The sequence below is a fragment of the Rhipicephalus microplus genome, chromosome 5, assembly GCF_043290135.1.
Source record: "Rhipicephalus microplus isolate Deutch F79 chromosome 5, USDA_Rmic, whole genome shotgun sequence".
Taxonomy (NCBI): domain Eukaryota; kingdom Metazoa; phylum Arthropoda; class Arachnida; order Ixodida; family Ixodidae; genus Rhipicephalus; species Rhipicephalus microplus.
Window position 1 is genome coordinate 116,080,012 of NC_134704.1, and position 18,991 is coordinate 116,099,002.

Consider the following 18,991-nt stretch of genomic DNA (forward strand, 5'->3'; position numbering starts at 1 on the left):
GACTGAACTATGACTGAGTGTGCGCGCGTGTGCCGCCGAATGTGCTGCGTTTATTTCTATTTTCTCTCTCCGCTCTATCTTTCATCTCCCCCTCCCCCTCCCATGCGCAGGGTAGCAAACTAGCCGCCTAGAGGCTGGTTAACCTCTCTGCCGTTCTTTTCCTTCTATTTTCCTTCCTTCCTTGCTACAGAGACCACTAAGAAGATCAGCAGGTGCTGTTTCCTTTATTTGTGAAAACAAAAATATTTTAGCCTTCAGACTAGCGCAAACTGCTTGGGGCAGCATTGTCTCAGCCATAAAAGAACTACATTTTCTGCGACGCACAAAATTTCTTGTTTGTCTCTCTGTGAAATTACCGTTGCACGTTATCTTTTGACCATAACAAACGGGCACTCGCTCTATAATAAATGAGGAGTTGCGGAAATGTCCTCCATGAAGCATGAGCGTCTCCTTGCTACACCCAAAAGCCCGTAATCCTCACTGTTTATCGTGGAGCTCGCTGCCCTAAAGCATGAAAGCAATATGAGAATTGTACGTTTGGTGAATCCCCTGTGCATGTAGCGTTTAAGCCTCAAGCGGTGTTGTAAGTGGTTAATGTAAGTTTAGCTCCGTCGCTCATTCACTAGAAAGAGACTTGGTCCACCTTCATTTGTCATGCAAGATGACAGACACACAGCTAGATTAGAGCTGAGCCTAATTAAAGCAGAAAGTTGACCTGCTTGTTCAAAATTTATCATAACAGGAAGTATGCGTGCAAACATGGATAGACAAAGGGCATTAAACAAACGCTTACAGCGTTTCTTGTTTCATAACTTTCTGCTCTTGTACCCGTACTTGTGAGCTCACCTTATGCTATGAGGGAATAAGTGCGCTTTCACTGACGGTGGAGTGAAGTCGCGAGATGTAAGAATAAAGCTGGACTATATAGAGAAATATCTGAAGAAAAATCACAACGCACTATATTTCTTGCATGATATTGTCACGGGGTCGGGACGTGGCCGAAGACAGGAGACTTCTTGTTGGGATTTAACTGTTTATTTGGGCGAACCTGTGCCCGGTAAACAGAAAGTCCAATTACAGCAGCAGTCTCACACAGATAGCAGTCTCAGACTGATAGCGGCGAACGGAGCGTCGGCCTTCGATCAACAACTGACAAGCGGCGAAGCGCGTCGGCATTTATACTCCCGCCGTCGAATGTTCTAGCGCTATCGCTGGCGGCGGCATACGTTCCAGAACAATCTGTACCATTCGCACAGTGGGCGTGATCTTATCGAAATGATCTACTACAGTCTGGAACCCTCTTGAAAACTGCAGGCGCGGTTCGCGCTGAGAATCGTGTGGTGTTTTGGGACGATAACAAAAACTTGGGAAATGGAACGTGGCATTGCCCCCCTCTGAAAAAAGGCATCGTCCCGATGCTTTACCTAAAGATGAAAGTACAATAATAATGCAAGAAAGTACAATGAATAAATTACGATACAACAATAATACAAAAAACTGGTTCAGTTTGTTAACGCGCATGAAACGGCTTGAGGCGTGTGACATGGACGACTTCAGGTCGCGATCGGCGTCATTGAGAGTTCGTGATGCCGTCGGGGACAACCTCGTAATCAAGTGGGCCGAGACGTCGAACCACCCTGTACGGTCCAAAGTACCGTCGCAGAAGCTTTTCACTTAGTCCACGTCGGCGTATCGGCGTCCACACCCAAACACGTTCACCGGGCTGGTATTCTACGAAGCGTCGTCGAAGGTTGTAACGGTGGCTGTCGGTCGTCTGTTGATTCTTGATACGGAGCCGCGCAAGTTGTCGGGCTTCTTCGGCGCGATGAAGGTACTCGCTCACATCGAGGTTTTCTTCGTCGGTGACGTTGGGTAACATGGCATCGAGCGTCGTTGCCGGGCTCCTTCCGTAGACCAACTTGTATGGAGATATCTGCGTTGTCTCCTGCACCGCCGTGTTGTATGCGAAGGTCACATACGGAAGAATGGCATCCCACGTCTTGTGTTCGACATCGACGTACATTGACAGCATGTCGGCGATCGTCTTGTTAAGCCGCTCGGTGAGGCCGTTGGTCTGTGGGTGGTACGCTGTCGTCCGGCGGTGGTTTGTTTGGCTGTATGCCAAGATCGCTTGAGTTAAGTCAGCAGTGAATGCCGTTCCTCTGTCGGTGATAAGGACCTCCGGTGCGCCGTGACGTAGGACGATATTTTCGACGAAGAACTTAGCTACCTCGGATGCACTGCCTTTTGGCAGGGCTTTTGTCTCGGCGTAGCGGGTGAGGTAGTCGGTAGCTACCACGATCCACTTGTTTCCGAAATTCGACGTCGGGAACGGCCCCAGTAGGTCCATACCAATCTGCTGGAAAGGTCGGCAAGGTGGATCAATTGGCTGCAGAAGTCCCGCTGGCCTTGTCGGCGGTGTCTTGCGTCGCTGACAGTCCCGGCATGTCCTCACATAACGAGTGACGTCGGTGGTAAGACGCGGCTGCTTCGTTCATGTACCGGACGCCCCCGTCAAGCCGTGAACCCAGCACACGTCGCGGAGAAGACACCGACGCCAACCAGGATCAGCGAACAAGCCGCCGACAGCAAGGGCTACCACCGGAGTACGGGCTTCTGCACGACAAGCCGCGGAAGACCAAGGCCATGACTGCGACTGCAGCGACAATGACAACCGCAGCGTCCCAGCCCACGATGGTCATGCATCAACCCAGGGAACCACCAATTTTCCATGGATCATCATTCGAAGACCCGGAGTCCTGGCTAGAGACATACGACCGTGTGGCCGCCCTCAACCACTGGGACCATGACGAAAAGCTGCGTCGTGTGTTCTTCTATTTAGAAGACACCGCAAGGACCTGGCTCGAAAATCGGGAGTCCACGCTCCGAACGTGGGATGCTTTCTGCGGCGCATTCCTGCAAACGTTCGCGAGCGTCGCTCGAAAAGAGAGGGCCGCTGCTTTATTAGAGACCCGGGTTCAGCTACCAAATGAAAATGTCGCGATTTTCACAGAAGAAATGACCCGACTATTCCGTCACGCTGACCCAGACATGCCTGACGAGAAAAAAGTTCGTTTCCTCATGCGAGGGGTCAAACAGGAGCTCTTCGCGGGGCTGATAAGAAACCCACCAAAAACCGTCCAAGAATTTGTAGCCGAAGCGACCACTATTGAAAAGACCCTGGACATGCGCACCAGACAGTATAATCGTCGCCTGACTGCAGACTGCGCTGCTGCTCAAGCCAGTAACTCCGGAGACCTGCGTGAAACGATCCGAGCGATCGTGCGGGAAGAGCTGCGCAAGCTGTTGCCTTCGGCGCAGCCTCAAGTGGATTCGATCGCCGACATTGTGCGAGAAGAAGTTCGGCAATCGCTTCAAATTCCCCACGCACCGCTGCCCGAGCCGGAAGCTATGAGCTACGCCGCTGCACTGAGCCACAACGCTCCTCCCCGTCCACGCCAAAACGCCGCCCCATCGCACTTCCGTCGACAGACGCCACCGCCGCCACTACCCCGCACCTCCACCAAATGTCACGGGGTCGTGACGTGGCCGAAGACAGGAGACTTCTTGTTGGGATTTAACTGTTTATTTGGGCGAACCTGTGCCCGGTAAACAGAAAGTCCAATTACAGCAGCAGTCTCACACAGATAGCAGTCTCAGACTGATAGCGGCGAATGGAGCGTCGGCCTTCGATCAACAACTGACAAGCGGCGAAGCGCGTCGGCATTTATACTCCCGCCGTCGAATGTTCTAGCGCTATCGCTGGCGGCGGCATACGTTCCAGAACAATCTGTACCATTCGCACAGTGGGCGTGATCTTATCGAAATGATCTACTACAGTCCGGAACCCTCTCGAAAACTGCAGGCGCGGTTTGCGCTGAGAATCGTGTGGTGTTTTGGGACGATAACAAAAACTTGGGAAATGGAACGTGGCAATATTGTAGTACAGGCTGTTGTTCAGGCTCTGATTATGCACTAGCACAGCCAAGTTGAAAATAGTCCTTGCGCGCAAGTTTTGAAGATTGCGCCCCTCCGGAAAATTCTTGTGGCCTGGCTTGAAGTTCTATGCGTCATTTAGTGAACCCGTGCGAAAGCCAAATACTGATAATTGTTTTCAGCACTTTATGAGCTTCAGTCGATATTACCCAAGAAGTTTGTTTGTTTTATGTTTTCAAGAATTTAGCCACATCATAACATTATTGCTCCATAAATGTTTAGCGCTCCTCCGCGGTAGTTCTCGGTGATATGATATATTTTGTCTTCTCAGAAGAGAAATGTCGTTTTGCATATCTTGTAATCACGTGGAGAATGCTTTTGCAAAACCAGCCTGAACTCTACAGCGAAATACTTGAACGAGGCTATTCCCATCAACTCCCCACCAGAAAAAAAAAGAGAAAACATATCACGAACGAACTTTTCAGTGTGTTCGTTGTAAATATCATGACTCTATGTGTATGCAAATATATTGGTTATTTTGTTTGTAACTTTGCTGTGTGTTATCACTTCTGGCTTCAAGAATGTCAGTGCCTCCCATACCTAAATAAAAAAGAATCATACTGGAATACTTATGAAGCATTAGCAATGACCATTACCCACATAATAATTGATATTTCTGTGGTACGATTACATCTGCTAGAGTAATTAAAAAACATTAAAAACATTAGACATTAAAAAACCACAGGTGGTCCAAATTTCCGAAGCCTGGCTTTCACTACGGCGTCTTTTATATTAACACGGTGGTTTTGGTACGTTAAACCGCGACAAGTAACATTTTTATTATTATTAATTGCACTTGAACCAAGAGCATGAATTTTGTGATAGCATATTGAATAATACTGCAAACCAAAATACCGTTTACCCTTGCTTTTTGGCCTAGAACTTGCAACACTAATTCACACTTCACAATGTTCAACTTATCGGCGCATCACATGACCTGGTGCGATTTAGTGATGAAAAAAATTGATGCACCCAGACTACGCTTTTTTACCTGTTCCGTGGGTATCACTTTGCATTCAAGCGGTGTTCACTTATTTTTCGTTCAGCTCATTGCTTCCAGCACGCTGGAAGTATTTCACACCTTTTATCAATGTGTCTAGGGCACTGTAATAATACCAACTGGATTTGCCGAAAGTACAAGTTCTGAATGCACTGGTGCACAGTCTTTCTTGAAATGCAGGCTTGTGCATATTTTTGCGACATTTATCTAAGGCTGGCGCAATCAGTGGAAAGATGGACATTTTTTATTTCCTTTATCGAATTCGCAGCGTTGGTGCGGCTGCGCGGCCTCTTACACTTGACTCAGCCTGGCAGTCTCCCGATTCCGGTGTCGCTTCGGTTACTTCCGGAGAAGATGAACCCCGGGATCGTTCTGCGGGAGATCGCCAAGAACGGCGAAAGCAACATCGTGCTCGACGTGGCGACTCACAAGCTGGGTGATTTGTTGAGACATGTACGTGAGCATTTCTATTTTGATATGAGTATAGTGTACGCGTCTGCTTACGTTTTCTTTACTGTCGTTTTCTGGGCCATCGGGTCTTTGAATTTAATATTTCTGCCTTACTCCAATCTGGTGAACTACTTTTCAGTCGCTATATTTGAACTACCGTCCGCACGACAAAAGTAAACAAATCTTTGAACACCAACCTTCGTTCGTATATCACCCTTAATTAAGCGAACAGTAAATTGGTACGTACTCAATTACGTCGGGTTATATAATAGAATCATAACTTTTTGTCACTTAATGCTATCGGCATTTTAGCAGTTTTAGAGAGTTCCATGCGTGTTTCACTTGAGGTATTCGCGAGCGCAGTTTCGAACAATTGTTTTGTCGGAAATTCTAGATGTGCTAATACATACTCTTGTCTTCTTCCGAAATTCCCTTATTCTGTGAAACACACATCGCGTCTCACATAATGTGAAAATATTTTACAGGCACAAAGAGTTGGAATCGTGAATGAGTATCACAACTTCATTGTCACCACACTGGTAAGCGCCATCGACGAGTTTTTGCAATGACAACGTTGTCCTCTCTGTCGTGTTTTTCGTATGTTATGCTTACAAATATTAATACAGCATGGGCAATAAAATTTTCGACTACAAAAGCTATCTCTGCGGACTTGCTCATCCATCACCCAGCCCTGGTCTTTAAGAACGAACCCTTCCCGCGTGATGTCTAAAAAAGTGTTCTTCACAGTAAGCCCCTACAAACATTACTGAAGAAATGCGGCACATCAAAATAGTAGATTCTATCTAAAGGCCGATTCAGTGTACACTAGCATTGATACTTGAAGCCTGCAGAGTGTTCCTACCATAAATATAAAAAAAGAACAAAGACTGACCTTCCCGTGGCTTCATCTCACTTTTTATCGCTCGAGATGTAACTTTCGGTTGTCTGTCTACAAATGTGTATCGCCAAATGCCTTTTTCGACTGTTAGTTTGTTGTGTTGTCATGTCAAGATATAGGTTTATTTAACCACAGGTTATCACTTGGTTTTGCATGATATCCGGAATTTCTTGTACATTACTGCATTTCAAACTAAAAGGTCGGAATGAGCATTCCTATTACATACCACGACAAAGCGTAACAGCGATCAACGCCTGACAGTTATATTCGAGCTTTTGTGAAAAAATGGTATAGAGATACATTGTCGCCCATTGTCAGTGATAAAGGAATAATATGTTCTGCACTTGGCGCGTATCAAGCCTCAAATATTATTAAGCTCTAACAGTAAACTTATGTCGGAAGATACAATTTATAGAAGTGTTAACTGCACAAAAAAAGTTGCGATTTTTACGAACCTAGATTCCAAGGTTTTGTTATTTAAATCGAGTATCTGGATGGTGCAGGACCTCCACAGTGTCGACCTGACAGCCTTACAGAAATCTGGGACGAATTTGACTGGCTTCATGCTCCTGAAGAGAGAGGTCTGGGAACAGGACATTGGAGCTGTACGTGAGAAGTACACAAAAACTGGTTTATACCCACTTTTCTTGACTCATCGGGCCTCCTGGAAACAAATAAGGGTGAGTTATTAAAGCAGTATATTCTTATCAACGCTGTTTGCAGACTTGAACGCCATAGTTAAAAGACTGAAGCTGCTTAGCAAGCAGACTGGAAAATATTGGAAATAAACATTTTTGCATCGTTTTAGGTGTCTCAAATACTCTCTATATCTTGTGACTGCATTCAAGAAAAAACCGCGCATCAGTTGAGCAGCTTGAATTACGTAGTTATTTAGTAATGGTTCAATTTCTTCTTTGAACATTTATAACAGTCACAGAAAAGACTACTTCATACTCAAACCACATTTCGTCACAAGTAGGTATATCGTGAAATTTATATACTTAGCAGTCATAGAATCGTCATTAAAATTACTTGTTTATATTAGGAGCATCAACCACAATCTGTTATAGCGAGCACTCTGTGTCTCCATCAGTAGAAAATAACACGGTGTGTGCTACTCCCGTAAGAATAGATGTCACTTTGTACATCGAGGTAGATATTGGCCCCGAAGAAACTGCACTCTTTCGGCAGATTATGCTAAGCGATGCACTGAACCTTAGTCGAAGATTGTGTCATAAAGGACAAGTGAAATTTGCTTGTCCAAAATCAGGCATAGCTCACATAGAAAATAATTATTTGTGTCCAATACGCAAGTTTAACACAGCACAATAGTTGCACTGTAATGTAATGCTGTAGAAAACGCAGAGTTCTCAAAAGCAGTGTACTAATCGCGAAAAGCTGTGCACTGAAAACTCATATCTGCAGCTGCTACCACGTTTACCATGACACAAATAGCTCTATAGTTTTATAATACTCTTCTCACATCCAATGTCTTACTTCAACTACCCGGAGAAACAGAAAGGATAATTGTTTTTTCCTGAATACTTGCTTAAGACTAACCAAAAATAATGGCAGCATAAAGCTTTGCCTTTAGAAGTTGAACACCATCGCAACAGTTTGTGCCTAGTGCGTATTTCAGACATTTAGTGCATGAAACCTTTCCGAATTTGCTATGAACCCACCATACGTGGCCATAAAGGAACAAGTGAAGTGCAATGTGGGCCTTTTTTAGGCGGTTATCGGCTTTCAACCATGGAGCTATTATGCTAATCACACATTCTGACGCCCTTTGGCAATGGACACTTGTAGCACGCATTATTACTGCAATATTTCATCTTGCATTTCAAAGAATGTGTACAGGATGCGTGTGTATGGGGAGCATGAAAGCTACTTTCAGTGAATTTGCAAGCAGACAAAGTTCTTGTCGCTGTTTCCACAAGCAAAGGTGTGGTCGTGTGGTGGAACAACCGCTTGCCTCACAAACGACCCAGGTTCGATCGTCACTCGGACCCAAACAACCGTGGTGTGGACCTTACTCTTCTTCGGGATGTTTTATCATTTACTTACATTATTCGCATCATTCTCAATTTTTGAGGAAAGCATAAGATGATGATTTTTCGCTCACTACCAATGATGCCAACACCTGAACTTTCGCGAAACGATCTCTCTAGTGCTATCGCGTTAAAATATTATCTTGTTTACGGCAGTGCAGAAGTGGTTCGGAAAAAAGTTGACAAGACATAAAAGACGCCCACTTGCAAGTGAGTCTGTATCTTGTCTTGTGCACTTTCTTCCGAACAGACTTGTGGCCTCCTACGCAAGATACTCCGCCAACGGACCCAAGAATATAATATTTTGCAAAATTACAATATGTATGTGTTGTAAAGTGAAAAAAACTGCCTGAGTTGCTTGAAACTCAGGGTGACAAAGCATTAAAACGGGGACGAGAATGCTGGGTCGAGAAATATGCAGGACGCAGGACTCAGTGCATCTCCAATGTATTGATGTACAGCCATCGGCATTGCTGTCTAGAATGAATCACAATCGCTTTAAGGCAATCTGCTTTCAGCCAAGCACCATCACGTCATCTTGTTTCGGCAACTTCCTCGGGCTCATGACGTACCCGTATCAATTGAATTTACTTACCCACTCTCAGTGAAGATGAACCAAGTAACTGAGAATGAAAGGCACGGAGGTTAACCAGTTTAGAGCAACTGGTATGCTACCCCACATATTGGAAAGAGGATGATGAACATTGCAAGTTGCAAAGTATTGAGCATAATAAACACGTGGTGTATGCTAAGCGTGTAGGTATCAGTCACAATTAGATTATTTTTTATAATTCTCTCCTGACGCAGAAACCGGTCTTTACCATGGATAATTATCAGGCTTTCTATATTGTCGTCGATGTGCTGCGAATTCTTTCATTTCTTCCACTGAATAAAATGACAATAGATGATGGCAATACATTTTAATAATAATTTTATTATAAAACTTTTAGTAAATACGTATTTACAATAATAAATTACTATAAACTTCGAAATATGGTTGGCAAAGTCAGGCATGTGAGAAACTTCCTAATGAGCACTTTGAATGAGTGTTATTCACGGCGTCGCAAGTGAACTGTCGCAAGTGAACTGTCGTAAAAAGTACTGGTTTTTCCGTCCAGACAGACGCGGCTATCACTCAAGATGCTCTGATCGTTTTGGTGCGAGCCATCCAGAGCCTAGCCAAGGCGCGTGCATTGGAAGCACCACCACGATTCAGCTGTCGTACACGCTCTATGGAAAGAAACCTGACTCAGTCGAACATGCTTAAAGAGGCAGTGAGAAAGGTAAGTCCAATATCTTAAATTTACTTCCACACAACCAGTTGGGACATTGTTATATGAATGAAAAACACTTTATAGGGGTCCTCAAGGATTCCAAGCATCATTTTAATACGATGGTTACCTTGGGTGCAACACATACATAAAGAGGTTTGTTTTGAATACGAAGTGTAATAGTTATTTTGAACGTAACAACGCGTTGTGAATTTGCTTCATCAAACCTTTTCAGTAACTGCCCTCAAGTTTTCAATTTCGCAAAGGTAGGATTGAAATGTTCCATGTCATTGTTGCAATATAGAGTTAACACATGCGGAATGCGCAGGCCAAATGGGTCTTCATAGAAACCTGCGTGCAATAGAGCAGCGAGATTGCTCATATTCGTTAGGTATCGTGGGCATTCATTGCAGAATAAAACTTTGTCTCGTGCTTTGGCTCAAAGCCATGCTGTGCGGCGGACGCCACGCAGTTTTTTTTTATTTTCAGAAGTAATCACATCATGAATCCGTCCAGTTGTATTGGAGATTTTGCTTACTTCGTACCATATAAAGTATCACCTCCATATAATCGGCCATATGACATGGACGGTACACCGAATTAAATTTTTACATAGTCATCCTACTAGTAGTAAGACTAACCTGGCTTCTTTAAAACTGCACTTTGTAGTCCCGTTTATTTATAAGCTATAATTGTAGATATGATCATTTTTGTGCCAATGATATATTTCAAGGTTTGTTGAAAAACCTATGTTCCATATTTAGGTACTAATGGGAGAAAACAATTCGCCCATGCTCCATCATATGGTTTGACGCTGTTGAACTAATAAGCCCTTGAGACCACGGCCTTAATTTTGCGCATATCACGCAAGAACCACAAATTCTCGTAAATCAAATATGTCAAATAGAAGTAATAGCTTAAGCCCTGAAGGAGGTGCCCTTAATGTGCAATTTTCTTGTTCACAGTGGTAAATTTGCCGGCTGTGGACATGTACGAAGTTCCGTCACATTGAAGCGCTATTGATGTATGAGAGACAGAAAAGAAATGGAAAGAGGAGATGTTTTATTTCGAGGTTAGAAGAAAGCAAACGTTACTAAAATTTTGTGATTTTCGTAACAAGGTCTATTGCTTCACAAATGAGGGGATATTATTCAAACTAACAGGAAGTGTCTGGCACCGAACATTGTCTGAAATGTAGACAAAGATCTTTTTTCGTGGTTTGGAAAAAAAAACAGAGGATAACTAGGATTTAGGGATTCTGATAGCATAGTCTACATCTTCACAAATGAGGAGTTTACTTAAAATATCAGTAGTGAAACTGATAGAATATATTTGGTAGCGAAACTTGTTAGGAACTATTACAGAATATACAATAGGAGATATACAATGCCAACTTCCTGAGCGTAAATCAACAATGTGTGTAGTGCTCATTCGTATACATTGACCTCGATAATCCCTCGCGAGACTTCATATGCCAATTTGATAGCAAGGTGCAAGCTGCAGCCAGTCAGGTCTGCTAAACTAACCCGCTTGTGGCACCAACACTATGGTCCCTAGAATATACCTTCTGAGTGCTAGCATGACATTAGGTGTTGTTGCTGCAACTTAAACCGTTGAGTCACCTAACACCGTGAGGAAGACTAGAAATGGTACCTTGTCGTTCGCGGTGTTCTGCACTATGAGCTGTACCAACTTACACACCTTTGCACATTGAACCTTGCTAAGTCGTACTCTCGTCACCCACACTTTTTACGGTACCTTCAATAATTGCATGTAACAAGATAACTTACGGCAAGCTTCGTTTTCCATTACTTTCTCCAAGTACTGCTTGCTAAGAAAAGCAAACATTTTTCTCGTTTTCGCCTTGTAAGATGCAGTCGTCACGAAATAACGAAAGCAGGCAGTCTTTAATCACATTTCTTTTCATGAGTTAATGGTAAATTTTTTCCATCCCAAATGTGAAGCTATCGCTGGGCTTAGCAATGGCGTTATTTTAAGACACGCCTGATGGCCACAAATAAAGGGGGGGGGGAAGGAGTTCAATTATGCTGTTCCTTTATCTGTACTGATGCTCTTGTATATCAACTACTTTTGCTGTAACAGTGTAGATTTTAGTAAGACTAAAAATGCTCGGCAGAAATCTCTGTTAAGGCTGTCATACATGTAGTAGCTGTGGCATATGGAATCTTTTTCTCTAGCTTTTGCAGCAACTCATTCATCTATAGATGTGGCTGTGTTAATTAGTACTCGCCGTACTTAGCGGCCATGCTCATATGTAGAGAATATGCTCATCGCTGTCATGGTGTGGTAACGCAAAGGTTGCTGGGCTTATGTGGCTGGGCTTATGACGGCAAAAGACCAATCGTTTTCGCCTTCAAAACAATGACTCAGGAGAAGCCACGGCATCTTCTGTGTCAAGTGCTGTTAGATCAATCAGCGTAATGATATTTGAGGAACTTACGCTGCGATTTACCCACGCGCACAAATATAACAGACAAAGTAAGCAATGGTCGTAACACCAGGAATAGCACACACAACATGCAACGTAACACACATGATGGAAGTACTATAACATGGCATATCAAGCATAGCAGAGAACCAACTTATTGACGCGTGAGAGGTTTATCATGAATGACAGTGACATATGGGATACTAGATAGTTTGCGCGCATCAGAAACAACAGACGCATAGTAATCATAAGGCGGTGAAAGCAATCAGTACAACAATACAGGAAACAGGACGTGCAAGGGATAGGTGTGGGCAGCACAACTAAAGCATTCAGTCCTCACCCGCAACAGGTGATGAATGTCGGTTTGGCGGGTTCGTTCGGGGCATTCTGAAAGTTCCGCAGGTGTTGACGTTACTTCCACTGCTTGAGCTACCAGGTTAGGAGTGACTCTGTGAGTTTGTGGTCCATGACAACCTCTCGGCTGAACACACATTTTCGGCAGACAGAGATGTCGATCGTGCGGCTTGCTAAAATGTATCGCTCCCTCATTTTTGGTATAGTTGCCGGCTCTTACGAAATCTCGATGCCTTGCCGGTCACTTCTTGGGTGTGCACAGCATGTGTGCGCGACTCTCTAAATGCGAAGCATTTCTTAGCAAACTTCGGTGACTTTGAGGGTATCTATCTATCTATCTATCTATCTATCTATCTATCTATCTATCTATCTATCTATCTATCTATCTATCTATCTATCTATCTATCTATCTATCTATCTATCTATCTATCTATCTATCTATCTATCTATCTATCTATCTATCTATCTATCTATCTATCTATCTATCTATCTATCTATCTATCTATCTATCTATCTATCTATCTATCTATCTATCTATCTATCTATCTATCTATCTATCTATCTATCTATCTATCTATCTATCTATCTATCTATCTATCTATCTATCTATCTATCTATCTATCTATCTATCTATCTAGCCGTCCACGACTTTTAGCTCTTCTGGCCGTTTGAATATAGGTATCAATACCAAACTTGGTATGGAATAACATGACTGCATGAAGAATATATTCGATTAGTCGTAACATGGAAATCATGAGACGTATGTCATGAATGTCATGACTTACAATTCATGGTCCTGTAGTTAGTGCGCTGGTTTCGTTCACATGACATTTTGCAAAACTGGTATGGTATGGCATGATTGCATGGCGAACACAAGCGGCAGACCCTAACATGAAAATCATGACATGCGTGTCATGTCACAGCATGATTACATGCCACGCTAATGATGCACTCGTGGCCGTTTCGCTAGCGTCACATATATTAAATTTTGTATTATAGTACGTCAATGAATGACGAAGGTATGCGAAGGGTGCAAACATGATAATCATGAGATCCTGTCATGTACAATATGACTACATGCCACGCTCACGATGCGCTGGAGGCCGTTTCGCTAGCTTCACATGTACCAAACTCGCTATTACGTGATGCGAACGGACGACATAGGTAAATCACACATTCAAACTTGATAATCATGACAGGCGTGTCTTATAACAACATTACCACATGCCACATTGAATGCGCTCGCCGCCGTTTCGCTAGCTTCACAGATGCCAAATTTGGTATTACATGACGCCAATGGATGACGAATGTATGTGACTGGTGCAAAAATTATAATTATGAGATGCGTGTTATGTGAGAACATGACTACATGCCACAGTCAAGGCGCCAATACATTTCGAGATGAAGCGATGCGCGTGCTCGCCGGCGTTTAATTCTTCGCGTCTTGCCGGCTTTGCCACACCAGGTGCCGGACCTGCCATATACTCGCAGGCGCGCGCAAACGCTGCGTTGCTTTTACGCATGCGCGTTTCAGGGCGTCCGGTATCCTTTCGTCACGAAAAGAGGGAGACGCAGTGTTGTCTGGGTAACGCATCGGCGCGAACTGCAGCGCCGGAGTCCGTCGGGCTGCGCCCACGGACGCTGGTCGCGCCTGGCGTCAGATTATAGAGTGCTCGCGTTTTGCTACCGTAGCGTCGCTGTACCCAGCATGTATATTGGGCCCTTCATGATGCACTCGCGGCCGTTTTGCTAGCTCCACATATAGCAAATTCCGGGTTACATGACGTCAATGAATGACGGAATATATTACTGGTGCAAACATGATAATCCTGACACGCGTGTCATGTGATAACATGGCAATATTCTACGCTCATAGCGTGCTCGCGGTCTTTTTGCTAGCTCCACATATACTAAATTTGATAACAAGTGACGTGAATTGATGATAAAAGCAAACGACACATCCAAACATGATAATCATGACACGGAAGTCGTGTATGGCATCATTTACCTTCACCTCGTTACGTTGTGCTGATTTTGATGTGACATATCAACATTTCTGATTCGTACTTCTTATATCATCGATTCCCTCTAAACGTGGGTTCTTCCAGTTATTTTTTGTATCTGACACCGGAGCTTTTCTCTCTCAGAGGAATAAAACGGCCGTCACAGCCTTTCACTGTGCAGGTCACTAGATATTATTTAATTTTATTTACAAAAGCAGCTAGCAGCTGCATTATAGGAGCGGAAATAAATATGCTAGAACAACAAATAAAGGGAGCAGCGACCAACGTTTGTAAATATATCTTCCGCTCCCAGTAATAAGGAACTGGAAAAAATATATGCGGCTGTAAGCGCGCTAAGCAAGCTTTTTACGATAAGGACACTGAGTACACACATGGTTCACTAAACTTAGTCTAATATTTGGGCACCAGAGAAGTCGCCGCCTGAAGGGCTGTTCTGAATAATACATAATCACGGTTTGGTTGTGATAAGCCATCTTACCAAACTCTGCACTGTGAAAGCGTTTAAAACGCTGAATGAATAGAGCCACAGGCGATAGAAATATATTCAGCAGAAACTGACTAATGAGGAGCTCGTAGCTGTACACGAGTTCCGAACAAAGCACAACCAATTACCGGCGCTGTGTATGTATGCGGAAGTTGTGAAGATTGCTTTTTCGAACAAAGGTTTGCTGCTATTTAGGCAACAACGTATGATGCTTTTCGCGTTTATTCAAAGTACGTCTAGAATACATGCTCATACTTACTATTCGCAGGAGGGCCGTTTTTTTTATTTGAATTTAGGAGAATATCGAGGATGTTTTCAGGGACCCGAATATTTTATGCAGATGTGAAGGCAATTAGGCGAAATGTTCAGTTTACGTTATCCCACATAAAAAAATCAGGAAGACGTCGATGAGGCGACTCGGTTTTCACGACAACGACGACGTTCATGCACGCAAATCATCTCGTTCAAGACAGGTGTTTTTCAACACCAAATAGATGAGCAGATATTTTGTGAGTACTCTTGCTTTAAGCATTGTTTATGAAAAGAGGTTTCGAAATATATCGATCAGCGGAGAACAAAGATAGAGAGACACTCAATGAGAAACATTCCTCCTTGTTTTTTCTTTGAAATATCACATTCTTTACTAAAAGAAGCAGCCCATTTTCATATTTTAAGCTTTCACTTTATTAAAAAGTGGCCTGGCAGTGTGAGTTTTGCGGGCTTCGAAAAGGGAGACGCGTGGAAGTGTTATTTGTGAAAATGTTCGCTGGAGGACATTGTGAGTGTAAACACACATTGCTATCGTTTTGGTAAACGATAGCAAGCTGCTGTCAGCCTGAGCAAAGCACAAGCTTAATTATTGCTTTGCATTCAAAGTTGCTAAGCTCAGATAAACGTTACCCAGTTAAGACAAGGCGAGTATAACTTTATTGATGGTCCTCATTGATGTCCAAAGTGGGCAAGGTTGCGACTTCCTTGCTTCTCCTCTCGCATATTACCCGGTGGCCCTTTTTCACATTGAAGAACTGGTTAAAATTTGTTTAATATTTCATTTCACTAAATCTTGTTTCTGGCAGATTCGTTTCTCGGGCTTGAGTGGACCATTGTGGCTGGATTCTTCAAGCCAACGGAGAAACGTGTCCCTGTACGTGGCAAAACTCAAGCGTACGGGACTGACTTCAGTAAGTGATGTCGAATTCCAATAGCAGACACAAGCGCTGGCCCAGACAGCAAAGAGAGCGCGCAAATCCAAACTGGGTATCTCACAAATCTGTGATTTGAACGCATGCATCTCGACTAAAGCAGTTAGTGAGCGGAAATCAAGCAAATGAGCATGTCAGGGCGCGAAGCGTTTTACGGACATCCATTGTTGATTGGATGAAAGACGGGCTCACAGAATACGTCACGTGAACTTCCGGCCATATCCACCAGTTTTGTCGGAGCGAGAATTTTCGCTCCAAAGAGCAATCCGTGATCTGCGGTTGCTCTTAGTCTGCCATTCGAACACACAACGCACGCTTTTAATCTGCTATTGAAATGTGATTGCTCCGCTTGGAGCAGAAAACCTTCATCTAGCTCTGTCATTGGAATTATTTCAACATTGAATGCTTGATTTTTAGCATTGACGTGGTTTACAAGCTACATTTAGTTCACATGTCACGTACAATCTTACCTTGAAAATATGTATTTTTTCATCATAGTGTTGAACAACACGTGCGCTTATTTTTCTATTGGGAGGGATGCGCGAAGAGTTAAAATTACATGCAATCGTGCCTCGTTTTAGATGGGTGCACCTATGTTTCGTAGGGTAACAATTTTATACGCGTCTCTTGAGGACTTGAATTGTAAGACATTGAACAGAATAAAAACATTTAAAAATTTTGGTCCAAGTGAGAGTCGAACTTGTACCTCCTGCGGCTAGTTGGTGTTCTGCCGGAGAGCCACTTCCGCCCTTCAGGCTGCATAAGAAAAAGGTTATGATTATGTTATCTACCAAGGGGCCATCAAGATGAAAGAAGCATCACGTTGCAGAATCTTACCATTGCACCAGGCGTCAAAATGTGCAAATTGCGCAGTGAGTCAGCTGTTTAAAGCAGCCCTCTCATTGCAAAGTGGGTTGTTGCCGGGATGCGCATGGCGCCTTGCGGGTGGGTACTTCGCCAATTTTCGAATCGAATAACTATGACGTAGGGGGTACATCGCAACTGCTCTTGCAGTAGGCATGCTGTAATAGTTTGAAAAAGCCAATGCCACGTGCATTGCCTATGACATGGTGAAGCATGACGAATTGAAGGACGGAATGCGCCATCCCATCCTACTTCAGAAGGTGAAAGTCAGAGGTGCTCGAAGTATCTTTTTTTTTTCGTTTTCAAATCGTGCGTACAAACTAACTTTAACTTAAAGTGCCCCCCTAGGAAGATTGCAAATAATTGTATTTTTACGATGGCATTTCTTGCTTAATCTTAGTACTTTTAATGCTTCCGTGTTTATTCTCAGGTTGGAACGTGGAGTATGTCATCGGGGCTAAACATTACTCGAGCAGAAAAGATGTTTGAGGACGAAATACTCAGCGTATTGAAGAACAAGACTCTGAGAATAACGACGATATTGGTGAGACCATCGTTCACTATTAGAACCTGGTGGAAGTGTCGGCACCTGGCTTAGTTATCTGTTTAGTAGGTGGTCGCACTGGTAAAGCTGTATTTCGTGGGATCATATATATATATATATATATATATATATATATATATATATATATATATATATATAGTTTTGCCTTTTTGAATGTGAAAGGTTAAATTGGCCGACAGATGCAAGTGTGAAAGGCTGTGAGTGTTAAAGATTGTGTACCCAAAACAAGAGTACAAAATTAGAGATTTCAACCAAATTGGCAAAACGGGTATCTGCATGTTAGACACTGTCAGAAGCAGGCAAAATAAATTACATGAAAAGTGTTATTTGGCTGCTAGAGAGAGAAAGAGATAAATAAGGGGAAAGACGGTAAGATCACTCACAATCAAACATCTGGTTTGCTGCCCTCTATTTTTTGAAGGTGAATATACAGGGGAAAACAGCGGAAAGAAAAATCGGTGGAAAAAGACGGGCTACAATACAACACGTTAAATCAATCACTTCAGACCCGTAAAGCAGAACAATATAAATATAGTGTTCAAATGAGCTATCACTTCAGGTAATGTAAAAAAATTCATGCGGTTTCGCATATTTACCAATTTTGTTTGCATTTACGGCAGCTCGAGCAAACTTTGCAATCAACGAAAACCTAGTAGCTAGTTTAAACGTGTTTAGTATGTGCCAGCCGAATGTGCGCAAGTATAAATACTTGCGTAGTTGTGCTCCTTCTTGTGCATAACTCTGCATGGTCATTAAAGGCTACATTCTAGATCACTTCAATACAAAATTATCAAGTATGCTACACAGTAATAGGGGCTCTTAGAGTATACATATGTTGTCTGACGTAAATGTGATATCGAATACCATCATGAATCAGCGCTTGCGCATGTGTTTATGAAACTTATACTGGCTTTCACGGAACGTAAACTAATCACCAGGTATTTTTCACGTCCACTACAATACATAGATTTTGAATTCGCCTTCGTTCACGGCTACTTCCTCGCTTGTTCAATGGCTAAGGCAATCGACTGCTGACCCGTAGGCCACAATATCGAATCCCGGCAGCGGTGGTCGTATTATCGATGGAGGTGAAATAGCTTGAAGTGGATGTGCTTAGATTTACGTGCACGTTAAGGAACTCCATGATGTCGAAATTACCGCATTCCTCCACTACGACTTTAATTATTATAATAACGCTAAACCACAAGAATTATAATAAATTTGAGTGATCTACAAAATAGAAGCCCTAAACTTCAGTGATATAAAGCCCCTTAAAGGTCGGATAGGTTGTGCCACCTATAGCGGGGAAAAAAAAACCAGGCAAGCACCAAATTATTTTTGTAGAAACGTGTTGCAGCAGTGTAGTTAAGAATGAGTGTCCTT

At 43.2% G+C, this 18,991-nt stretch overlaps 1 protein-coding gene across 1 annotated transcript in view; it reads left to right on the forward strand.

The window, feature by feature from the left end:
* LOC119185981 (glutamate receptor ionotropic, kainate 2-like) overlaps positions 1–18,991 on the forward strand; it is a 100,754-nt gene that overhangs the window by 57,512 nt on the left and 24,251 nt on the right. Inside the window, exons 3-8 of the mRNA XM_075895856.1 lie at positions 5,265–5,449; positions 5,932–5,985; positions 6,848–7,024; positions 9,514–9,678; positions 16,054–16,158; positions 17,474–17,587. Coding sequence (XP_075751971.1) covers positions 5,265–5,449; positions 5,932–5,985; positions 6,848–7,024; positions 9,514–9,678; positions 16,054–16,158; positions 17,474–17,587 — 800 coding nt within the window. The remainder of the gene's footprint in view (positions 1–5,264; positions 5,450–5,931; positions 5,986–6,847; positions 7,025–9,513; positions 9,679–16,053; positions 16,159–17,473; positions 17,588–18,991) is intronic.